Source organism: Rhinoderma darwinii, chromosome 11 (assembly GCF_050947455.1).
Source record: "Rhinoderma darwinii isolate aRhiDar2 chromosome 11, aRhiDar2.hap1, whole genome shotgun sequence".
NCBI lineage: Eukaryota > Metazoa > Chordata > Amphibia > Anura > Rhinodermatidae > Rhinoderma > Rhinoderma darwinii.
The window spans coordinates 54,942,988-54,969,952 of NC_134697.1; the positions used below are offsets into that span (position 1 = coordinate 54,942,988).

At 41.3% G+C, this 26,965-nt stretch overlaps 1 protein-coding gene across 2 annotated transcripts in view; it reads left to right on the forward strand.

Annotated features, from left to right (window-relative positions):
* Nucleotides 1-26,965, forward strand: part of MICU1 (mitochondrial calcium uptake 1) — a 198,965-nt gene that overhangs the window by 127,677 nt on the left and 44,323 nt on the right. For both annotated transcript variants that reach the window (XM_075841550.1, XM_075841549.1), the window contains 2 exons: nucleotides 15,387-15,524; nucleotides 25,265-25,373. In XM_075841550.1, coding sequence (XP_075697665.1) covers nucleotides 15,387-15,524; nucleotides 25,265-25,373 — 247 coding nt within the window. The remainder of the gene's footprint in view (nucleotides 1-15,386; nucleotides 15,525-25,264; nucleotides 25,374-26,965) is intronic.

The following is a 26,965-nucleotide window of genomic DNA, read 5'->3' on the forward strand; positions in this document are numbered from 1 at the left end:
GGAAGCATTAAAGGGTTTTCTTCAGTTTACCATTCTAGTGACTTGAGAGGCATTTTAAAAAAAATAAAAATAAATGCGCTGAAATGAAAAAAGTGCTTCAGACATATTTAACATATATCCTACAAACCATCGAGGCATCAATTTACGGCTAGATTCCTGGCTAAATAACCTCAATAATGTGGTCGCTAAGCACAAAAAAAGCAATCTTAATGAGGTTCTCCGGGAAATAAAGAAAATGAAATAATAAATACATTATTATAAGTAAATTCATGAGCATATTCAAGGACTGAGCAGTGGGAGAAAGCAGAAGAGCGGCGAGGAGAGGGATGTTAGAAAACGAACGGATCTGAGGCAGCGGAGATGATTGTCGGCTGTTCCAGGTGTATATCCAAGTGGTCGTTCTCTACATTGACTGTATTTTCACGTCCCTAGTTACTTAAAGCCGGGGCAGGAAGAAGGGCTTGTGCCAGTCTCGTTCCCTGTATCCTGACGCAACCCGTCCTGCTGCGTGTTTTCCAATGTAAAACAGGCTTTATATTTACTAATGTGACGGCGGCCATTTTAATTAACCTAATGATTACCCTCTAGACAAAACAAGCGTTCATAAATAATTGAAGGCAATTATTAATTTACCTATAGTATTATATGAATTATATCGTTTTTTTATTTCCCGGAAATTCCCTTTAGGCAGTCATGTGCTTAATATGTAAACCTATAAGATATATGCCCGCTCGCTCTGGATGCCTTTGAGCAAAGAAACGGTAGTTAGATGCGATTATGATTCACAATTGTCTACAGCTGGCAATAAACACACTACCGCTATGTGTACAGGCGCCATTAGAGTGTATGTACAAGCGCCCTTTTTGTGGGATTTATTTTGCTGCAATTTGGCATATTCACTATATGATTGTAACGTGTGAATTGACCCTTTTGGGGTTGACCAATTTGTTTGATGATAGTCTGATATTTTGTTTGAGTATCCGCTCATGGTCAGGTAAACCAAAGTCCTCTTGCCCCTGTCCAACCAAGGTGTGTTTGCGATCCGGCAAATAACTGAGCTGACATGCGGTTTTCCAGCAAATCAGCCTGGATTTCAAATGATGGTTAATGTGTTCATGGTTTTTGGCCAACCCTGTGTCTAGTTGTTCCTTCAGAACTCATTACAGGTGTTGCCCTGCCCCTATCTTAATAAGGTTTGATAACACCGACAGATCACTATTGCCCGTACATTATGGACTGTCTATTGACGTGTAGACTTATTAAAAGCCTTAGGTACATTATGGTTTATAAGATATTGCCTCAAGTTACAAGCTGGCAATATCCTGGCATTCCTGTTTAAATAATATACATGGGAAATTTAGTTAATTATTGTTGCTATAAATCATTTTTACTCTAAGTTTTAACTGGCTTGATGCCATTTAATCCGTTAATTTCTGATAATTTGCACGAAGATGTGAACAAAGCCTTCTAGAAATTTCCTAAGTTAGGGGTCTGCTCAAACAATAAATACACTTTTTTATTATTATCTGGACATCCATATGGTTTAGGAGTTCCTAAGGCTAGTTTCACATCTGCATCGGAGGTCTATTAGGAACCTCCGTTGCAGATCCGGTGAAAAATGGCATACAAAATTATGAACATCGTGACGGAACCCCAACCGAACCTATTAAAGTCAATGGTTTCACAATTTTACAATTTTGCAGTTGCCATTTTTATTTTGCTGTTTTTTTTTTTTTTTTGTTGGATCAGTAAAGTTACAAATGTTTGGTGTGAGGCGTTACACCTAAAAAGTGAAAATTCAATTGACTTTCCCATCCAGCCAGCGTTGTCTTTTTATATCGTCCTTTGACATTGTTCAGGAGAATGTCTCTTTTAATATATGCTGTGTTTTATACTTGTTCCCTTTTTTCTGTGATTTTAAGGTTTTCTTCAGAACAAGTATTAGTATGAATGAGACCATGATCTTTATTACTGAAATATCAAACGTTTGTTTCAAACCGTGTCAGTCTGAAGATGAAAACTAATTTATGTTCGACTGAAAGCTTATTGTCGCTGCTGTTACTTATTAAATATAATTATTTAGCATACAATTGTAAAAATGTTTTGGTTATAGCCAACAATAATTCATTCATTAACTATGTATGCCATATAAATTACATGTTTGTAATACATTCATAATTTAAGAAACTGGCAAAATATATATTTTTTTATCATTTTCCATGTTAAGCTGTTCTAGGTTCTGCCACCTTCCTTGCCCATCACAGTGATATCAACAATGGCCCCTGGCCACTCTATTTCTGCTTTGCCAACGTCCCACTCTGCATCCCACCGCCACCATTGTCCGCACTCCCTAGCGGCAGATGCCTTCTTAATAAACTGCCAGTGCACCAGCCTATGGCTGAGCACCTGTGATTAATTAAACCAGCTGTGGACATTCAGTCCTTTCCAGAGCAGCATGATTATTTGGTTCCTGTGGCGCTATGTGGGTCATTTGCCATATGGACTTGACTCTGCCTGTTCCTGACTATTCGTCGCTGCCTGATCTGGCACATGTCTGCTTCATTTGCCATATGGACTTGACTCTGCCTGTTCCTGACTATTCGTCGCTGCCTGATCTGGCACATGTCTGCTTTATGTATTGCGTGAACTAGGCTATCCTTGACCTCGGACTATTCTTTTGCTTATGGATTCTGGTACGACACTTCATAAATACCTATCCGCATTCATTTTTTGCTATTGGAGACTAGTCCACAGGAAAGTTTGTAAGGGGCGTTTTACAGAGAAGAATGAGCATTCCCTTAGACTCCATCCCCCAGTTTAGTCCTAAGCCAAATTTAATAGCAACACAGTGGGACTACCCTCTGTCCCCAGGCCTGTCAGTGACAACATTCTATTGAATAAATAGAAATGGCTGTGGAAACATCAGGAGCTCCCCTTGGTTCGTAAAATTGAGCAATATTACATGTATGAGGGGTTTCACCTGCTCCCAAAAAAGCACTCGATATTCTGCCATATATATTTCTAGTGGATTATCTCTCAACAATTCGTTGAGGACCAAACCCCAGCAATGTACACACACACACACACACACACACACACACACACACACACACACACACACACACACACACACACACAGCCATCGGTAGTTCGATCCGTTGGGGCTCCATCTAGGAGTGGAATCCCTAGACATAGCGTTGCTGACGCACTGGAAGGAGATTCCTCTCTTGGAGGAGCTTCTGACATTGCTGTCCATATATGAATAGTGACGTCAGGGGCTCCTCCTGGACCGGAATCCCCGGCCAGATTGTTGCTGACGCTCTGGCTGGAGATTCCACTGATAGAGGTAGCCCCTGACGTCAATCGGTGGAATCTCCAGCTAGAGCATCAGCAACACTCTGGCCGGGGATTCCGGTCCTGGAGGAGCCCCGCGGGCCGCAGATGATCGCCTCAGGGGCAGCATGCAGCCTGCGTGCCGTTTCTTTAAGGCCCCTGTTTTAGATTCAGCATTTCTAATGAAGTAAAACAATCCATTACCTTAGTGTAATATTTATAAATACTATTGAATAGAAAGTTAAATGAGATAGAAACGTCATATACACCAGTTTTATAAATCCAGAAACCAACACCTTTATGTAAATGGAGAAATGGTAGGAGTTTATAATAAAAGTGCTAACGTAAATTGTGACTTTCGTTTTTCAGAGTGCCTTCAGCTTAAGCTATCATTGTACACTCATTGTAAGATCTGCGCTCTTAAATGTCTTCTAAATAGCCATTGTTTTGATCCTACAATTTCTGTGATAGTAATAGCTGCATAGACCACGGGTTTATTCCGTCAACCATTGATAAATCCTCCAAGTTCAGCCCGTAAAATTTTCCATCAGTTTTTTTTTCTGCAATTGCCTTTAGTTTGTCATTTTATTTCTGTCCGGATGTCATCCGTGTGCCGTTCGTTTTTCATGCTGACCCTTTTAACTTCTATCGGCCAATTCTGCGTGAAAAATGGACAAAACTAGAGCATTCTGAGATTTCGTTCTTTTTTCATCACTGATGAGTGGTCCATTAAAAAAAAACCTCATATCTGAATTGGCCCATCAACTATGAGTCAGAGTTTGGTCAGTGTCCAGTCTGGGTGCTGTCTGTTCTACACTCATACGGCACCCCGGACATAAAAATCATTAGTCTAAAGGAGCGCTAAGAACGTAAGAAAATCAATATATAAAGCATGCAGCTCTTTTTAGTTCAGTGTATATTTTGGAGTCCGAACACCTATTTGTACATAAACTATTTAATTGCTCATTAAGATGGCAAAAACTGGCAGAAGAGTAATAAGTGTAGTGATTTCTAAAAAAAAATACAGTCTATACATTTTTCTTTTTCATCTAATATGCTGCATATAACTTGTGAATAAGGGCCTATTTACACTGCAACATTGTCTGATGTAGGGTATTTTTTTTTTTTTTGGGGGGGTGTGGTAGAGAGACTCAATTTCTATGTAAAAAATGTGCATCTTTAGTCCAGCTTTATTTTATAGCTTTAAATAAAATAAAAACTGGCACCAATTTTTTTTAACATTTATTTATATATATATATATATTGAGTAAAAGCTTTTTCATCCACTTTCTGTATTTTGACATTTCGAAAGGAAAGCAGATGTTTTCGATAATTAAAGAACACCTTGTATATTCAGGACTCAGGAGGCTATACAGTGGGCACAGGGAGTCCCCTGAGCCTCAATGCTCCATGTGCTACCGTACCATGTTCTGCAACCTGCCATATGTGTAGGAAGATAAATCTGTAATACGGCATCCCATGGAGATTGGCATTTATGTTTTTTTCCTTCAAGGTTCGTATGAAATCCAGCAGACAAAAAAACAACAACTTTTGTATACCTCTATATGGAATTGGAGGCATATAGAGGTATAGTAAGCATCTCTTTAAGAACTATAGTAAGCATCCATCTGTAATTATGCTCTATTACTGCACTGTACAAAACATAATATGGCTTTATGCATGAGGCCTTAAATGGTAACTAAACGTTAAACTAACTTCTGACATGTCATAGTGATATGTCCGAAGTTTCGATTGGTGGGGGTCCGAGCACTGAAACCCCCACCAATCGCTAAAACGAAGCGGTAGAAGTGCTCCTGTGAGCGCTCAGCCGCTTAGTTTCTGTTCGGCTTATTCCGGAAAGCCGATGTATCGGAGTAGGGGCTCCTATACTCTCTATTGATCCTGTTTAGACCCTCTCCATCCATTGCGGTTGATCTCTTGTACAGCAGTAATAGATCTGCAGATGGGTGACAATAACTGTGCTATGGATGCATTGAATGTTAAAACTAAAATTGATGTAGGAAAAGAACATTAGTTATAAATCTCTCTAGTAATCAATGCACAATTTACCATCACGTTGCAGAAAGCCTCTTTATATCCATTTTTGTGGTTAGCTGCTGCTGTCTATTGAGGGTTTACTATTGACATTAAAGATCATTTGAAGAATTGCAAAAACTACATTTTAACAAAAGTTTCATTTTTTAAAGCCTCTATATTTTCAATGGGTGTCCATCAACAAGCAACACTTTTGACTTTCTAGAACATCTACTTTGCAATATATCAATGTTATTATATTTTTTATAGAAGGCTGCATTAATATTGAACTGTTTTATAAGATGCTATATTATGTCCATAAAATGTAGACTACAACAAGACAGACATCTATTTGTTTATATGCCATGAATTTAATCCAGGTATTACAGGAAGACATAAAAGAATATCATAAGACATTTACATCCTCTACAGCATGGGCATTAATACAGGTGGATAAAATAATCAAGAACAATCCACAATAATCTAGAATTAGCTGCAGCCATAAAGCCGAAGCACAAATTAGGATGTACCTAGAGTAAAGGTGTAAAGCGGAAAATGTTAGGCCAGATCTCAAAGAGCAGATGGTTTAATGATGTACAAATTAGACCAGTACAGGCGAGTGCAGATGGTAATAGAGATTTCGGCTAATGAAACAGCAAAACGAACCTGTACTAGCTGTATAATTTAGGCTTGGGCATGAGACAATGGCTTAGTCATTAAAGAAGCGATTAAGCTTCTCCATTGTATAAAATAATAAAAACATTATTACAGAACCTACCATGTTTCTAGTATCCATAAAACAATCAATATGGACTTTGAGCTGCAGTATTTCCTAGTCCGTCATTTTAAATCGCTAACATGTCTCACATGAGATTGCACTTTGTCATAGTTTACTACACTGCAATGACTATCAAGTAGATACTGCCCCATGACACTTGGCATAAACATATAAAATACCATCGAGGATTAAGAGACCTCATAAACTGATTGATCCGTGGCTTACAATTTTAGCCTACTGACGGTCGGGGATAAAAGCATATTTTTAGTTCCTATTTATTGGTGTGTACATGAAAATGACGTGTTTGTGTTATAAAGCTGGTGTAACGTGCTCTCGGCTTAGGCTGTTGTAGCTATTTGTTTTACTTTTAAAAGCGGATCTGTCAGCTTAATATGCTGCTCTATGTAAGGTCAGCGTGTTACAGCTTCAGGTCTGTACTACAAATAGCCAAAATGGCACCAAGAATTTTGTTCCATTTGGTTAATTGGAAAGCTTAAAGAACACTCATAGTTACAAATCTGCTGTATTAATAAGGAGCACCCCCCCCCCCACCTCTACCTGTCCCTCTCTATGGGGATTAACAGACTGCATTGTGTGATACGGCTTGACAATGGCTGCATTGAGCAGCTGAAATGTTGCCTCACCTTTTTTGCACATATGGGAGAATAAACCTGGACTTTTTTTTTTTTTGGAGTGCCGCCTCTCTCTCTTGTCTTTATCTGTATTGTAGGGATCTTCAAGTTGGATTCCTGGAGGCTGGCACCCGTTGTGCCCTGGAGGCATAGTTCTGTTGTGCTGCCCACATTTGTACCCTTTGGTTACACTCATCCATATATATGTCTATACCCTCCAAATACACACTGCAGGAGTACTTTAGCTGGATTGCTGAAAATTGGTGGTGAATGTGCCAATATAATATATCTTGATTGGGTGGTGACTAGTTCATGTCAACAGGGAGATCGAAATAAAGGATGTAGAGTACATTTTCTTTGTTCTCACAATATTTTAGATCACTAATAAGGCAAATGATATTTAAATCCATGGATTATGCAGGATTCCAATAATCTATGGTCTTACCTTTTCTTTTTTCCCCACCCTTTAGCACAACAGTTTGAGCTCCCCAATAGTGAGTCATTTTTCTGTCTGCAGTAAAATAGTGTACAGATTGTTCCTGATACCTCATGATAAGAGAAGCCCAGGATGAGTTCTCTAAATCCCTCTGAGGAGTTGTTCTGTATTTTATTTTGCAGTCTGAATTTTAAAGGTGATAGAAGTACTGTGACATAGAATATCTATCTATACTCAAGAGATGGGTTTGTCCTTCAACACATTAGTGGTAGTGCACTTCATAGCTGTGCCGTACCTGTCCAGGTAAAATGACTGACGGCAGGCCTGAAATAATAAACCTCATATATTGTTCAGGTTACTGGATAAAATAGCAAAGTAATACATTTTTAAAAGCACACCATAGCAGTCTACATGGCAAATAATTCTGTCCCATTATTAGGTAGGATTTTCTTTCATGTTTTAAAATCAGAATATAGAGAAGATGTAGGAAATTGTTAAGAATTATAAGGATAAATAATATTGGAGTATATAAAGGTGTGCAATAAAAAATGGGGGTTCTCCATGGCATAAACACTGATAACTTTTTTTTCTCTGCAAAAGCCATCAATGTTTGATCAGTGGGGTCCAACTTCAACCCCATCATTGTTCACACAAAAAGAGGGGCTCATCTGTATGCCAGGTGTGCCTCTTCCTGCAGTTTGTCCTATTACTGTCCTAAGGCAACCGTCCGGTGCCATAGCCCCCACAGCTCCTGTGCCAGGTGAGGCTTTGAGGTTGAGTTAGAAACCGGCCCATCCTGTTTCTCCTGCAGTGTCTCACATCTTCTGTTTCAAAATTTGCACAAAAGAGACGTTGTGCTTTATAAGTGAAGCTAGGCTTTATGTATTTTAGGCGGCGCTCCAGTTTTAAGTCATTTAGCATGTCATACCGACTTAAATGTTCACATAGGTGGAGGTCCTTGAGCCGAGAGCTCCACAATCTCTAGAATAAGGGGGCCACCAGCGCTCTAGTCATGCATGAACTTTATATGCCCAGCTCTGGGTACTCGAACACAACCTTCCTTCTAGTTAGGCCTCCTATATCATTGGCCCTATACAGTACATATTTTATTCTCGCCCAGCTAAGCTGGACCGATTGACTAGCTTTTAACTAGTACAAGTACTTTGCTAAAGCAAACTCACTGTCCCATAGATGCATTGCCAATGTCCCTCCAATTTTATTTCATTTTAAGTTAAACAGAACTTACCCTTTGCAGTAAATCTTTAATTACTCCTATTTCCATGACTTCTTCCTGCTTGTGGCATAGCGTTCAGAATTCCTGCTGCTTCCTCTACCGCTCTATGTTCACACATCACAAATTTGCAATAGTTAAATCTGGCATGGATTTTTCCAATAGCCCTATTGTAATCCAATAATTCTAATGTGCAGCTTCTCCGCGCAGAATATGCGGCAAACGGGCTGCAGATTTAAAATTTTGCAGCATGTTCATTATTTGGCACAGAATATTTTTCTGAGCATGTGAATGGGGTATAAAATATTCACGTCTAGCCAATTTTCAATTCACAGAAAGCTCCCGGGTATACGTTATATGTAGGCTGTGACAGGTGCCCAACAGTGACATTAGTCAGCCATAGACTATAATGGTATTCGTTAAAAGGATAAGTCAGGAACTTTTATGACCCTTTTCTCTGTCCATCACCTATGGTGACGTTCAGCTCTTGATGTACACACTAAATGTAGGGCAAAACGGAGATGAGTACAGGGCCTAAATCATAATAAATTCCTGAACGTGTGAACATGGCCTTACACTAACCCCTTTAAAGTCAATGAAGATGTACATCGGGTGAATATGGATGGACTCTATGGAGATAGTATGCAATACTGCAAATAGTATGTTCAATTTATCTTAAAGAGTAACTGTCGTTTCAGGAAACTTTTGATATGTCATAGTGACTTCTGACATGTCACTATGACATATCAAAAGTTTTGATCGGTGGGGGTCTGGGTGCCGAGACACCCACTGATCGCTGAAACGAACCGGCAGAAACTGTCACCAGAGCACTTTACATTTTCGGCTGCAATTGGCAATCCTAGTATGTATGAAGACGGGCTCACATAAAAAGTCTGTGAGCGTCTCTCTTCACCCTTACAGTTCTCTTGCTTTATTTGGCACATTATTGATTAGTAAAACAGAAATCCTGCGCAGGTCAAAAGTTATCCAATAGTATTTTAAGCTAATTTCATCCATTAGTATTCATAACACATCTCTCTACCTTCCTTGATTCCAATTATGCGAAAGTCTAGTCTGTTTGATAAGGAAATGTACTGCAGTCTGGCACTATCTGGATTTGCCGTTAGGGAACAACGATCATGAAAGCATGTTAACAATTAATGGTTGCGACAAATAATTTTTTAACATATTCGTGTCTGTTAAGTGCACCTCTTTAAAAATAGCATTTATAAGATACTCCTTAACCCCTTAGTGACCAGCCTATTTTAGGCCCTAATGACCAAGCAATTTTTTTACGTTTTTCTATAGTCTCATTCAAAGAGCTATAAATGTTTTATTTGTCTGTCGACATAGCTGTATGAGGACTTGATTTTGCGGGATTAGTTGTACTTTTTAATGGCACCATTTTGGGGAACATATAATTTTTTGATTAACTTTTATTAACTTTTTTTTTTTTGGGGGAAATAGAAAAAACCCTGAAATTCCACCATTGTACTATGCGGTTTAAATTGACGCCGTTCACGGTGCGGCATAAATAACATGTTACCTTAATTCTATGGGTCGTACGACTACGACAATCCCACATGTATAAGTTTTTTATGTTTTAAGACTTTTTCACGATTAAAACACTTTTGAACTAAAATTATTTGTTTTTGCATCGTCACTGTCCAAGAGCCATAATTTTTTTATTTTTCCATCAATGTAGTGATTTTTTGGGCTTGTTTTTTGCGGGATGAGACGTAGTTTTGATTGGCACTGTTTTGGGGTACATGGGACTTATTGATTAACTTTTATTATGACTTTTTTGGGGGGCAATGGAAAAAAATAGCAATTTCGACATTGTTTTTTGTGCTTTTTTTTTTACGGTGTTCACCTTGCGGTTTTAAATTACATATTCATTTTATTGTTTGAGTCATGGTCGCGGCGATACCATATATGTGTACTTTTATTTATTTTTTACACTTTTACTAAATAAAACCACTTTTTATGGAAAAAAAAGATTATTTTTTTTTGTTTTTTTTTTACTGTAATTTTTATTAAGTTTAACATTTATTCTTTTTTTTTTTTAGTCCCACTGGGGGACTTTACTATGTGATCTTCAGATCGCTGCTATAATGCTTTGGTATACTTAGTACACCAAAGCATTATTGCCTGTCCGTGTAACTCTGACAGCCAATCTATTAGGACGAGCCTCTGGCACGTCCTATTAGGCATATGCCCAGGGCAGACCTGCGGGCTTTTATCAGGCCCCTGGCTGCCATGACACCCCATCGGAGGCCCGCGATTGCATTTGAGGGTCGCCGATGGGTGACAGACGGAACTCACTACCTCTGTAAACAAGTTAAATGCCACAGTCGCTATTGCCCGTGGCATTTAACGAGTTAAACGGCCGCGATCAAAGTAAACTTCGATCGCATGCATTGGAGCAGGAGCCCAGCTGTCACCAGACAGCAGAGTCCCGGCTCCAGCCTACACGGGACACCCGTGCAGAGCTTAGACTGGGCCGCCGTGAAAAGGCGGCAGCCTAGCCTCAGGCCCCTTAGTGACCGCCGTGAAAAGGCGTATTGGTGGTCACTAAGGGGTCAAAATCTGAACTTGGGGCGCGGTTAAAAAGTGTGCGTGGAAAGCTACTTATGGCACCTCCTGATTGGTCCAGCGTCATTATGCGGCCGCCGCACTTGTGTGCGGAAAGGAGTTGCAACCATGAACACATGGTGCCTCTTGGCGTATAGCGCACACTTTTGAATGAAGGCCCGAACACTTCACATTTCACACATCTTATGGATGCTTATAAAGGGGTCTATTTTGTACCTGTGTTATTGTCTGGATTTTGAAACGGTTGTCTGGAAAACTACCGCAGCTCTTAATATGTTCTTCTCTCTAACAGTCGTGATTGAACTGCTGATAATATTTCTGTCTTTGCTCGGAGGAACTCGGTAGACAGGCATGTGTTACTGTTAAGGTTTAGGGATTTTTTTTTTTAATGAATAAACTTTATTTCATATAGAAATGTATCTCTTGGAGTCTGGTATCTTTTTTCAAGTAGAATAGGTGTCTGAGAAATCAATAGAGATGTCTGTGTACAGGGATCACTTTATCAAAGACTGAGAATGGCTGACTGCCTTATCAGGCAGCAAATGGACAAACCGAGTTGCATGTTCAAAATAAGTTTTGTTGGCAGGTAAGGCTATGATCGCATCACATTTTTTGGCCTACGTTTAGTGTATAATCCGGGAAAATCTCCCGACGTATACATTAAATTTATGCTGTGATGGGCCTAACAGTGGCATACGTTAAACGGATATGTCATGAACTCTAATTATAGCCTACGGGTGACAGATGCCGCTGTTAGGCATGTGTCACCAATAGACTATTATGGTATTCTTTTAACGTATACATCATAAAAAGCTATTGAAAAGCCCATGGTGTATATGTTGAACGGATGCCTGTGATGTATGCCCATCAACTATAGGCTCACATGTTAAAAAAGAACGTATGCTGTCGTATGGAACAGTGTTCCAAACGAAAAAAAACAACGGGCATATCGATGTATACCAGCTTCACAGAAGCCAAAAGGACCTCTTGACCTCAGTCCGGCTGCTGGAGCCCTATGGACACGTTTAGTGTGTACGTCAGGATGTTTCCTGGCAATCATGCTAAAAGTAGGGCAGAAACGCGCTGAGAAGGGGGACTAATATCTCCTTATAGTCCCATAAATATTCTGGAACTAATAAAACTTCGATATCAGCATGTCCAACTTCTTGCCCATCAGCTTGTCCTTCTCTACCCAAGTCAGGCAGGCACTTTTTATATATTCTAAAGGAAATCAAACCCCACAGATTTTATATGCTCAGTTGTGTCCAGCATCGTGGAAACTAAATATCATTATTGTCCATTCTGTGCTGCCAGGTTGACCATTTTAATAGTTGTTCTCCAGCTCATCCTTTAGGTCTGTAGTCCAAATCAGAACAGAACAATCAATGGTGGTATCATGATTTTTGTAATGGTATACATCCATCTTGTTGCTAGTCAACTCTTCTTCTTTTCTCATCTAAGGGATTGTCCCGTATTAGAAAAACATAACTGGTTTCTTCCAAAACCAGTGCCACACCTGTCTATGGGCTGTGTCTGGAAATGCAGCTTGGCTCCATTAAATTGAATTGGGTTAGGCCCCATGCACACGACCGTGCCCGCAATCACGGCCCACGATTGCGGGCACGGCCGGCCACTGACTGACAGCCGCATTTTCGGGCCGTGGTCCCATACAAAGTATGGGAGCACGGCCCGCAAAATGCGAAAGAACGGACATGTTCCATAATTCCCGGAACATTTCCACGGCACTGACACCCTTCCGTAGTGCTATGGAAATGTGTCAGTGTTCAATGAAAGTGAATGGCTCCGTTTTTGCGGACCGCAATTGCGGTCCGCAAAAATGGAGGTTTTTTGCTGTCTTGTGCACATGGGGCCTTAAATTGCAATATCACACAGAACCTGTGGATAGATTTTTGGATGAAACGAGACATTATTTTTTTTTAATCCTGGACTTTTAAGTCTTCTGTGCAAATTTTTTATTTTTTAAGTAATTTGGTCGTAATATGATAAAGTCTTTGCACTTCAAGTAGAAAGATAGAATTGGTTAGATTAGTGATTGACTTGTTTGTTCCCAATCCAATGTATTCTCCAAAGTCTTCAACAGTTAATTCAGTCATCACTAGTTTTCTGCTTCATTTTCCAGCTTTCACTTCCATTAAGAGCCACTGAAAATATGGCCTCATAAAGGGTCTCAGGATTATTTTATAGGGTCTTTTAAACAGAACTTGATTTTTCCCAGGTAGCCAGTGTTCCTACAGTTTGTCTACTGTCGTCTACCATTTTGGGTTGTTTCGCGTGTGCGTCTCTTCTCATTACTGACTACTTGGATAGCCCATCTCTACAGTATTTAGTTCATTCCGGTCTAAGAATTGTCACTTCTTACAAAAGTGTGAATGTGATGAACAGGTTGAAATGTTCCTTTCTTATTTGCTATAGCTATTGTTTTTTTTTTGCATACACATTCTAGTGTTTGCTGTCGTTATGTGCTATGCAATGCTTTCTAAATATAGTGTTCCTATAAAGTACATATCAAACGATATTGATACAGCTTTTAAGAGTTTGGTTTTAGACTGCATTAAATTCTTGTGGGGCTTGGTGTGCGGAGTGAACTGCAAACATGACTTTGATGTATTACTATGCTTTGTTCAACACTATTAAAGACTAAATTATGCGCTTTACTTGAATACTTTTTTAAGAGTTTTCTGCTATCCTTATCTTCAGTGTCTACAGCTTCTCACAAGCCTGTTCTCAGAGGTTAAATGCAATTGATTTCATTGGCTTTTCTATGTGTCACTGTGTTAATAGGCTTATTCCTCTAGTGTTCTGCTTTAATATGGGTTTGTCTCTTATAATACTATTTGAAAGTTACATTTCAGATCTACCAATGTTAAATTATGTAAACAAGGCCTGTTGAATGATATATTTACAACTGTATTGAAAAGTGTCATCTATTCACTGGAAGAAAAGGGGACAGCGCTCCAGGTATAGGATACACTTCAAAGGATTTTATTTTCACACTTTTATACTCCGAGCCTTGAGTCACTGCTGGTGATTTTTAATACATCATATAAAAAAAACTATGTTTCAGGTATTAACCCTTCAACAGGCTGCTGATGTAGCATTCTGTGAATACCGCTATACACAGAACGCTACTTTAGCAGCTTAACGAACGGTTAATACACAAACCTTTGCTATTCTATAAAATGTTGTTGAATTCGTCAGCAGTGACTAAAGGTTCAGAGTATAAAAGTGTGAAAATAAAATCACTTGAAGTGTATCCTATACCTGGAGCGCTGTCCCCTTTTCTGTACTTTCGTATATATGTTTGGATGGGAAGTGGCCAGCCCACCTGGGACGCGCACCTACTCACGATTACTTTAGGCGTCATGCTGCCTGACCTCTCTGCTAATCTATTCACAGGGAGTTTGTTTGTTTGTTAGCAGCCCCTAAATGCTGCCTATGTAACAAGAAATCAATACCCTTAGTTAAAATGTAAAAGATGGTGAGCACTTAGTAGTGTGTGTGTGTGTGTGTGTATGTATGTGTGTGTGTGTGTGTGTGTGTGTGTATATATATATATATGTGTGTGTGTGTATAATATATATATACACATGCGCATGTATATGTATGCGTGCGTGCGAATGTATGTTCGTGTGTGTGTGCACGTGCGTATATACGTGCGCGTGTGTATATGCGCGTGCCTATATATGTGTGTATGTATGTGCGTACGTACGTGTGTATATACGTGTGTGTGTCAATGTAAATACATAGCTCTCAGGGCTGCCATCTTATTTGATAGGTGTCACTGGTTTAAAAAAAATGGTAAATAGTCTGTATATTTATTTATTTATTTAATTTATTTCTGCTACTTATATAGCGCCACCATATTCCGCAGCGCTGTACAGAGGTTGTCCTTACTGTCCCCATTGGGGCTAACAATATAGATTCCCCATGGTATGTTTTTGGGGTGTGGGAGGAAACGGGATGCCTGGGGAAACCCATGCAAACACTGGGAGAACATACAAATTCAAACCTGAGACCCCAGCACTGCAGGGCGATAGTGCTAACCACTGAGCCACCGTGCTGCCTTCATGCTTTTATTGCTATAATGTGGGAGTACAGAAGCGGAGCAGCTATGACCTGGTCACTATTGGTACTTGGCATCTATTTTTACAGAATTGGAGCTACACGATGTAACCGATAATAGGAAATCTATGTTGAGTACAAAATGTACAGTTTTTTTGTTACGTTTATTTTATGATTGTCAGTTTTTCATTGCCTCATGCATAGAAATACATTTCACAATGGTCTAGCTGACATGCTTTATAATAGTCATTTTTTTCTCTTTAGTTTGACCGCCAAGATCCAGTTAATGGCCGCATCACGGAGCGCCAGTTCGGCAGCATGCTGCTGGCATACAGTGGTGTGCAGTCTAAGAAACTGCTAAATATGTTAAAGCAGCTGAAAAAACGCTTTAAGGATGGAGAGGTGAGTACTAACATCATTGAGCAAAATATATTCTATTCACTTGTAATACTCAATAAAGATGTTTCTTTGTGCCGACACAAAGCTGTTTTATCTACAAAAGGCCTGGTAAACAGTTAAGTAAAACGTAATCTTTTTTTATCTTGCCGTTGTTAGGTCCAAAATTAGTCGCTGATTAATTTCGGAATATATTTTTATAGCGGTTGAAACTTTATTTTTTTTATATTGAGCTCCAAATCCCTTACATAGGTCATAGGTTTAAAATATAACATACTTGTTGCCTACAGTCACCACTAGGGGAGTATGGGAGCTGACTACATACAGTATGCCGTTAGATCCGTAGCTCCCTCTAGTGGCTGCTGCAGGAATCCAGCATGTTATGTATTTAGTGGGAAAAACATATTTTGGATTATAAGAGGATCCTCCAAAAAAAACTAAAATTAAAGTCTATAATATAATTTAAATGAAAATCGTTTTGCCATCTCCCTAATGATCAGGCAATGTAGATTCATTTATAATAAAGATAAAATAGAGACTATTATGTGATATATGAAAAGAATGTTGTGTTACCTGATAGTCCAATAATCTGTGTAAATACACTCTGTCACTTTAGTCTGACAATTTAACAGGGTAATTATAGGGAAATAAAGAGAAATACGTTGCAGCCTGGGGTCAGACAAGCTTGTGTCTTGTGTACTAGTTATGATCAGCAATTGTCCTTCTCGTGTAAGATTGCTGCACTATCCTTTAGGCTTGGTGTTAAAAGACCAATAGAATTCTAAAAATCCCATTAACGCTACTCTCTAACTCTTTCATTCCCTTTGAGATAATTCATTCACAGCAAGTTTGCTGAATAGCATGCTGAACCAAACATTTCTTATCTCCGATTACAGTAGTTGTCTACTCAGATCATCATGACTATACTTTTTCAAGAACAAATTCACCAAGGGAAATGGGGGATGATCCACGTAATTCCAAACCAAGGGAGGTTATCACCGCACTGGAGAAATAGAGCAAAATATAATATAGTGGGTGCAAGCCTCAAAGGAACCTGATCCAAAGCCCCATGAATGGAATCCACAAACAGAGAGCAACAAGGCAGCACATCCAAATTAAATGGAAATGTATTCACCCACAGGTGCGATGTTTCAGTCCTGTGGGTGAATACATTTCCATTTATTTTGGATGTGCTGCCTTGTTGCTCTGTGTTTGTGGATCCACGTAATTAAACATTGCAGAGGCGGACTCGGACTGCAGAGGGCCGCTGTTCAAAGAATGTGCCTGTGCCCCCCATAAACCTAACCACTCCTGGGTGCATATAAAACTATACAAATCTATATTCAACATTTTATTACTAGTTTAAAACACAAGTAACAAATATAAATAATGCAAATAATGTTACTGAATAATACCCCCATACAGTTACTGAATAATATTGCCACACCATAACCACATAGGGACTGAATAATACCTCCATACTATTACTGAATAATACCCCCATACTGTTACTGAATAATACCTCTACACCATAACCACATAGGGACTGAATAATACCCCCATACTGTTAATAATACCGCCACACCATAACCACATAGTGACTGAATAATACCGCCATACTGTTACTGAATAATACCCCCGTACTGTTACTGAATAAAAAAAAAAACTCTACAAAGCGCAATATTACCACCATATAGTAGTAGATGCCAGTTCTACACAGGAGCTCTGCAGACAATATAAGTGATTACAGCACATTTATATCTAGTGACTCACAGGTGATGTTTTCTCTGATAGGAGTCGTTCACTTTCCATTTTTTTCTCCATCCGGTCCAGACCACTGCGAGGACTTATTCGAGCCACGATTCGTGTCTGCAGAATTTGACACAGATATGTTGGTTTCTCGTTTTCCAGCACCCTCCACACTTATACCCCATCCTCTAAACAAACTCTTAATCCACAGTGCCCCAGATGGTAGTAATGATCCCTCAGTGCTCAACACAATAAGTGCCCCCACAGTAATAATACCACCTTTGTGCCCCCTTGTATATAGCGCCACAGCATCCCCTGTAGATAGCACCACGCAGCCCTCCCCCTTTGTAGATCGTGCCCTGCAGCTCTCTTGTATATAGTGCCACCCAGCCCTCCCTTGTATATAGTGCCACCCAGCCCCCCCTTGTATATAGTGCCACCCAGTGCCACGCACAGCTCCCCCCTCTCCTTGTATATAATGTCACACAGGTACCCCTCCCCTTGTATATAATGTCACACAGGTCCCCCTCCCCTTGTATACAATGTCACACAGCTCCCCCCTCCCCTTGTATATGTCACACAGGTCCCCCTCCCCTTGTATATAATGTCACACAGGTCCCCCTCCCCTTGTATATAATGTCACACAGCCCCCTCCCCTTGTGTACAATGTCACACAGCCCCCTCCCCTTGTATATGGCACACAGCTCCCTCCTCCCCTTGTGTATAATGTCACACAGCTCCCCCTCCCCTTGTATATAGTGACATACAGCTCCCACCCCCTGTATATAGTGACACACTGCTCCCTCCCCCCTGTGTATAGTGACACACAGCTCCCTCCCCCCTGTGTATAGTGACACACAGCTCCCTCCCCCCCCTGTGTATAGTGACACACAGCTCCCTCCCCCCTGTGTATAGTGACACACAGCTCCCTCGCCCTGTATATAGTGACACACGGCTCCCACCCCTGTATATGGTCACACAGCTACTCACCCTCCTCTTGTATATAGTGCCACCCAGCCCCCCCTTGTATATAGTGCCACCCAGCCCCCCCTAGTATATAGTGCCACCCAGCCCCCCCTTGTATATAGTGCCACCCAGTGCCACGCACAGCTCCCCCCTCTCCTTGTATATAATGTCACACAGGTACCCCTCCCCTTGTATATAATGTCACACAGCTCCCCCCTCCCCTTGTATATGGCACACAGCTCCCTCCTCCCCTTGTGTATAATGTCACACAGCTCCCCCTCCCCTTGTATATAGTGACATACAGCTCCCACCCCCCTGTATATAGTGACACACTGCTCCCTCCCCCCTGTGTATAGTGACACACAGCTCCCTCCCCCCTGTGTATAGTGACACACAGCTCCCTCCCCCCTGTGTATAGTGACACACAGCTCCCTCCCCCCCCTGTGTATAGTGACACACAGCTCCCTCCCCCCCCTGTGTATAGTGACACACAGCTCCCTCCCCCCCCTGTGTATAGTGACACACAGCTCCCTCCCCCCCCTGTGTATAGTGACACACAGCTCCCTCCCCCATGTGTATAGTGACACACAGCTCCCTCCCCCCTGTGTATAGTGACACACAGCTCCCTCCCCCTGTATATAGTGACACACGGCTCCCACCCCTGTATATGGTCACACAGCTACTCACCCTCCTCTTGTATATAGTGCCACCCAGCCCCCCCTTGTATATAGTGCCACCCAACCCCCCCTTGTATATAGTGCCACCCAGTGCCACGCACAGCTCCCCCCTCTCCTTGTATATAATGTCACACAGGTACCCCTCCCCTTGTATATAATGTCACACAGGTCCCCCTCCCCTTGTATACAATGTCACACAGCTCCCCCCTCCCCTTGTATATAATGTCACACAGGTCCCCCTCCCCTTGTATATAATGTCACACAGGTCCCCCTCCCCTTGTATATGTCACACTGCCCCCTCCCCTTGTATACAATGTCACACAGCTCCCCCCTCCCCTTGTATATGGCACACAGCTCCCTCCTCCCCTTGTGTATAATGTCACACAGCTCCCCCTCCCCTTGTATATAGTGACATATAGCTCCCACCCCCCTGTATATAGTGACACACCGCTCCCTCCCCCCCTGTGTATAGTGACACACAGCTCCCTCCCCCCTGTGTATAGTGACACAGCTCCCTCCCCCCTGTGTATAGTGACTACTCTCTCCCCCCTGTGTATAGTGGACACAGCTCCCTCCCCCTGTGTATAGTGACACACAGCTCCCTCCCCCCCTGTGTATAGTGACACACAGCTCCCTCCCCCCTGTGTATAGTGACACAGCTCCCTCCCCCCTGTGTATAGTGACACAGCTCCCTCCCCCCTGTGTATAGTGACACAGCTCCCTCCCCCCTGTGTATAGTGACACACAGCTCCCTCCCCCTGTGTATAGTGACACACGGCTCCCACCCCTGTATATGGTCACACAGCTACTCACCCTCCCCTTGTATATATTGTCACACAGCCCCCTAAAAAACAAAACACAATACTTACCTTGTCCCTTTCCCATGACGGACGGAGTGTTGCATAAACTCCGGGCAGGATGCATTCACAGACCAGCGTGATGCAGTGGCGTCATCACGCCGGCCTGTGCAGGGAGTCTTCCCAGCGCCTTATAGGCTGCCAGCCGTACGTGGCCTGCAGCCTATAGTATTAAAGTGTATCTGGGTCCTAAGGACGCAGATATCATTAATTGTGGCTGTCACTAGCACCGGTGCGCCCTCTGGTGCTAGAGACACCACTGGGCATGAGGAGGCCAGTGATGCCCGGACCATAAATGTTATATGCCGGGCGGCGCGGGCCTCATTATGCCTCTGGCATGGGGGCCCAGAGAGGATGGGGGCACTGTGCCGATCTATGCGCACAGCGTTTAGGGCAGCTGAGTAGGGCCCCCACCCTCTCCGGGCCTCTGTGCAGCCAAATCGGCTATATGTCTGCCCCTGAAACATTGAATACAAAATTTTTTATCAATTAACTCACAACAGCAGAGTTGAATATTGAAGGCATATGGGGCAGATTTACGAAGACGCGTTTCATACGCTAGTCTTAGCGTTCTGCTCTGCTAGAGTGAAATCCAACAGATTTATTAAGAGGTCCACACCTTTAAATATGTTGCATGTTTTCGCTGACCTTGTGCCACAATTATGGCATAACAATTGTGGTCACAGGCCCCATCGCTCTCTCTCCCCTAATCGGACATTAAATTAAAAAAATGTACTCACCGCTCTACTTCTCGCCCAGATCTTCTCAGGCTCCGAAATCGGGTTGTGGCACATCAGGAGTTTTAAATGCGGTGCAGGCACAGAGCATTCAACGTCCAGCGTCAGTTCTTTGTGTGCTACATCTCCTATAAGGCCCTGATTCTGCTTGGCGCTAGGACCTTGCATGCGCTGCGGCCTGATGTGGGAGCCTGAGAAGATGGGGGTGGTTGTCTAGGAGTTGGCGTAGATATTCACTATAATTTACGCCAGGTTCTGACGTAAATTATAACGTATAATACAACCTATAAATTGGAGTCTAGCACAAGAACATTGAGTAAAACAATGAAAGTTTAATGGATCAATTAAAATGAACAGACATAAATGACAACATAGAGATGATTACCACATGAAAAAAAGGGACAACCAGAAATAAATGAGTAGAAAGCGGCACGGTGTACATAGGCTAAGGCACAGCTATGATACTATGTATTGATAATGATCAATGTACAAACAGCCAAATATCAAACACTAAAAAACCGCTGGGTAATGTATACAGTAGTGAGGAGTATGCTGAGAAATGTCTCAATGTAAGTAGCTGGGACAAAAACCCAGAAGTAATGCAATTACGAGACTACAGCTCCATACAGTGTCATAATACAACAATAAATGCATATCTCTTACCCATAATGGCGTGACTGGTGTCCTCCCCGACGCGCGTTTCGGCCCGGAAGCCTTCGTCTGGGGGCTTCCGGGCCGAAACGCGCGTCGGGGAGGACACCAGTCACGCCATTATGGGTAAGAGATATGCATTTATTGTTGTATTATGACACTGTATGGAGCTGTAGTCTCGTAATTGCATTACTTCTGGGTTTTTGTCCCAGCTACTTACATTGAGACATTTCTCAGCATACTCCTCACTACTGTATACATTACCCAGCGGTTTTTTAGTGTTTGATATTTGGCTGTTTGTACATTGATCATTATCAATACATAGTATCATAGCTGTGCCTTAGCCTATGTACACCGTGCCGCTTTCTACTCATTTATTTCTGGTTGTCCCTTTTTTTCATGTGGTAATCATCTCTATGTTGTCATTTATGTCTGTTCATTTTAATTGATCCATTAAACTTTCATTGTTTTACTCAATGTTCTTGTGCTAGACTCCAATTTATAGGTTGTATTGTTCATTCAGCGGGTGCACGTTATAACCATGTCCTTCCACGGGCCTGTGGCCCGGCTCCCTGGAGAGTCCACACATTCATTATTTAAAAGTTATACTCCACGTATCTTCTAGGGAGCCCTTTGGTGTCCTCCATTTAGGTATAGTAAATTATAACGTGTCCGGCCGCTGGTGACCCCTTTTATTAAGCGCCACCCACTTTTTAGAAAAGTCACGACGGCGGCGTAAACGGTCCGAAAGTCAAAATTTAAGCAATTTTGTATTATTAGCAACTTTCTAAAAAGCTATTCAATCTGCCTACGCAATGTTATAACAGTTTGACTATCAGGTGAAATTTTTACAAAAATGACTGTTCCTAAGGATTTTCTTGCACATTACATTTCATTGCCTCTGTGCCTTTTGGTCAATGTTTAATCATATTAGCATGCACACTTTACAATTGGAGTTGAATTGTTGTGTTAACTTATTTGTGTAAATCCATAAGGAACCCTGAGCAAATCCGCTGTAAAATATATGTATTGTGCTGTGGATTCACTGAAGGTTTTTCATTATACTGTACATTGAAAGGGTGAAATCCTCGGCTTTTCTGCAACATAATGAACGTGGCCTGAGCCAAATTTAAAGTGGATATCTTTATAGTGGCTGGAGCTCTGATTTCGGATACAGATCTTCAAATTCCCTGGATAGCTAGAGCGTTAAATGATAAAATTCTACCACCACTAGGGATAGTTTAAAGGCCATAAATGCCTTTCAAACCAACTTTTTTTTTATTGTCCATTTTCTAAATACTCTTTATTAAAACTTTCCTACCATTTTGCAGCTTTAGTCTGCAGTTTTGATGCTTCCTCCTAGCTGGTTCTCCTGCAAATTCTGACATAAATCTAACCACTGCTCCTGTTGGGGCTTCTCTTTCTGCTATCACCCTCCCTTCTCTCAGTGTTAGAGAGAGCAGCAGAGGAGCTTGTACTCCGCAGATCAGAGTGTGAAGAGGAGGAAAAGCATATAAGTATTCAGAGAGGGCAGATCACACGGGCTGTACTATATCGGAGTGTAGCTAGGGAGGAAAGCGCACAGAATAGGAAAGAGGCATCACTAAGGCTATTGTTGACACAAACCTGGACAAAATTTATTAGACTGAAGGTTTGATGGGTGAGTTAACGGACACCCGTCAGTGCACTTGCCCAGATCTAAATCCATGAGCTATATCGGGGAGATGTAAGACACAAAGAGACGCTTTATTTACCTAAAAATCCTTCTCTGCTTTATTGATAGAATGTATTTACAATAGTATCTCAAGAAAGGGGGAGTAGGCTTGAGCTGAGCCAATCACTTACAAATGGGATGTTGGCTCTAGCTCAGCCAATCACCTACAACGGGGAGTTGTTTGAGCTGAGCCAATCACGAGCAAGAAAAGCTTCTCCTATACTTTCACGAAAAATAATGAGTAAGATAAGATTTCCCCATAACAAACTTCAGCTGCAAGGCCAACATGTACATTCTCCTGGAAGACCAGATAAAGAATGATAAACATAGCTAAGAATGTTTAACCTTTGAGTGTCCAGACAATCCCAGCATAAATTACATTTTACAGAGAAACAGATGATTCTTCAAAACGTAAAATGGATTCTTCATACAAAATGTAGTCCTAAACATATTTACTCACTTCACACCTATCAGTGTAGAGAGAGAGAGAAAATAAGCCATGAACAGTCTGCAGGTGGAGTTTGGGTTGACTAGTCACTCCGCATCGCTGTCTGTCAGAATGAGGGAGAGGATATCCCTCATGTGCTGTAGAAGACGAAAGAAGTACAGGAATGAAACGGTTATTAGAGCTAGCGAAGGCAGCAGCATCCTGGATACACAGACCTCACATCTATGTATTACTGGGAGGTACATGCTCCCATGAGGAAAGTCTGAAACTAGGAGCAGGTTGCAAACTGAATACAAGGGGTTCTGGAAATTAATAAATGTTGCAGCATGAATTTTAGTGCAAATTTTTTTATTTTTAAAGAAAGAAGGGCATGGTACAAGAGGTTTCTAAGAACAGTTGTTTCTGTTAGACTAAAGATTATACAATTCTTTGTGTATATATTACTTACATGAATAAAATACAATAATGGAAAAAAAAGCACAATGCTAGAAATGCAAAAATACATAAGAATCGATATCCTTTATAGATTATTAACTCCAGGTCATCACTAACCGATATAAAAATATTTTTCTCCATGTCAAACAGGTCCATAGCCTTTAAAACTTACTGCATACAGTTTTTTTTCATTGAACTCTGTAACAACGAACGGTATGCAGCAAGTTTTAGGGGTAGTCCACACTGAGTTATTTGCAGGCAGAAAAAATCAACCACACAACCCCCTTATACTTTGTGCCACAATGCCGTCAGAGCGGAGAGCGGTAGAGGTAGCCGGCCCTACTGCTGCCACTCTCCGCTCTGCTTTGATGTCACTCACCGTCAGAAGGTAGGAGTCTTGCAGCTGCGTTCTCACTGGTGTCTATGCCGGCCCGGGAGTGGACCAGTCCAGTCACCTGACCGGTGAGGTCAGATGACTGGACTGGTCCACTCCCGAGCAGGCATCAATTCTAGTCAGAACACCGCCGCAAGACTCCTTCCTTCTTCTGATCGCTGCTGCAGACGTCTGGCATGCAGGGCGCCTGTCAGCAGCGATCTACTGTTTTGATACAGCTGCAGCGCCCAGCGGGACATTTTGCAGATCGCCCGGGACAGCGGTGACAAACCGGGACTGTCCCGCCAGATTCGGGACGGTTGGGAGGTATGATACTATACAAAGTTTTTGTACACATTTATTTTACACCCATTTACAGATCCCATAGTCCTGCGTAGGGTAGGAGATGCTGCAATTAATATGGAGGCCTTGTGTTATAACAACAGCTTGTTGGTTTAAGTTATTATATTAAATTATAAAATGTAAACATCAACACTTGAATTTTTTTATTTTTTTTTGTCTATTTTCCCCATTTTTAAATGTTAAATGTAAAATTCATATTAAAACCACATCTGTTCTGCAAAAAAAGATAAAAAATATTTAAGTATTGTAAATAAATCAGTAATTACATCTCATAATGTTAATTTATTGAACTGTTTTTCTAGCACACTAAGCTGTATTAGTTGCATATGTTTACGGCAAGACTTTGTCTTTTCATCTTAGACATTTATGGCATATCCCCATGATATATGATGATTGTCTGATAGTTGCGGATCCCCAAGCCCCCCGTCCTACCTGATGCGGCGGTGGCGGCTCCATCTAGCCGGACAATGGAGAGGTGGCCACGCGTGTGTGCTGTTTTCTCATTTTACTTATATGGAAGTTATGTAAACCGTAACGTCCATAGACATGAATGGAGAGAGCGGAACAACCCATCCTTTAATTCTTTTCCTATATGCTTTAGCTGGCAGCCACCTTACTGGTCAGGATGTAAGGGTCTGGGGTCCCTTTTCTCCAGATTACTACAGGTTCCAGATATGCCAGCAGTGTCTGAAATATTAAATGGTCATTGTCCTTCGTGCTATAAAAAAGAGCCTTGATGAGAAAAATAACATTTTATTATAATCTTTGTTGTTTAGGGCCTGGCATTTGAGGAAGTGGAAAACTTCTTTACCTTTCTGAAGAACATTAATGATGTGGACACAGCTCTGAGCTTTTACCACATGGCAGGCGCTTCTCTCGATAAAGGTATGTGAAACTGGTGGTTGGTTGACCCATCTTAAAAGGGTTACTTGCTTTTTACTAAATGACTAGACTGAAATCTGGAATAGGTGCCAGCATAGACTATGGGAAGCATCTCGGACTACCCCTTCCCCCTATCCAAGGTTCACAAACTGATATATATTTTTTTCAGGACAACTTATCCAAAAATCATGGACAGCAAACATTTTTTAGGGACAATTTGTAAAACCACATTGAATCATAAAGATTATAAGTAATAATCGTCTATAGCTTAGAATAGTGATATGAACACATTAGCAGCATATACTGTGACCTCTAAACCAATGATCCTTACAATGCCAATTAATGGCACAAACTCATTCAACTTAAAAAAAAATCACGACACATACATTTTTTTTTTACGGATACTGGAAAAAAGACGCTTATTTTTACGGACTGTCCAAGAATTTACATCCCTGCCCCTATCGCCAGCCCCGTTGTCTCCTTTTGAAACAGAACTCGAACAGCACTAAAGTTTATTACAGTGCTCTGAAGTTATGCTGACTTTAGAGTACTGTCTACTTATATAATCAAGCTAGCCGGTATAACCTGAGGGTGACCATATATATTGGAAATTCAACAAAACCCAAGCATTTTATCGGGAGCAGAGCACAGTCTAATATGCATGAGTCAGCCTGGCAGTCTCCCAATGCAAGATGTCGGGGCAGAGAAGAATCTGACGTGGTGGATTTTAACATGCTCAATCCTTTGCTCCGTCAGGAGATGAGCCGCTGGCAATGGTGGTAATTATGTGCACTTGGCTTGGGATTTTTTGGGTAGGTAGAGACACAGCTGTGTAATGTGTATGGGTGGCTTTACACAGTATGCCTTCTGTCTTTGCAAAAGTCTAAGCTAATGGCTTAGTAATGTTCATGCTTATGACAGCAGCGATACACTCTTGCTCTTAAAGCAAACATTAGCAAGTATTGGACTTTTTCACTGTATGTATTTTCCACTGTGTAGAAGAAAGTCTATTAAAAGGTAACACTGTGACTTTCTTCCGTGTACAATAACAGAATGAACATCCATTAGGAGGAGGCATTTCTCCAGGTAGCCAGCATGTTAAGGATGTCTGTATTACTTTGTAGCCAGCCACCCTTCAATCGGAGCCGGAGCTCTGATAATTCATTCCTTACCAGATTTACTATTAAGGAGAAACACAGATTGATGATCTGTCTGGTGTCCTCTGCTTGTTCATCTGAATTGTATCAAACAGAAGTCTAAGCGCAGCTCAATAAGGCTTCTTTCGTAAACAAAAGGCAACACTTGTAAATCTCTAATAACTGCATTGAATATGCTCCTCTATGTTGAGAATTGCGCAAGAGCCGATAGACCAAATTATTGGTTAATATTCTATTCTCTTGTTGCAGATTGATATGTCAAAGATTTGTGTGTTCAGAAAAGCAACGTATCTTTTGATAACATGGGTATTTAAAGCTGTATTCCCAGAATCACATTCTAGGTTCAGTGTCCCCCACTGCAGAAATGTTGCCCTGGGATCCGTCGTCCTGTAGCGCTGTTCACTGCGGCCGAGCATGCGCGCTTGATAACTGCCGCTC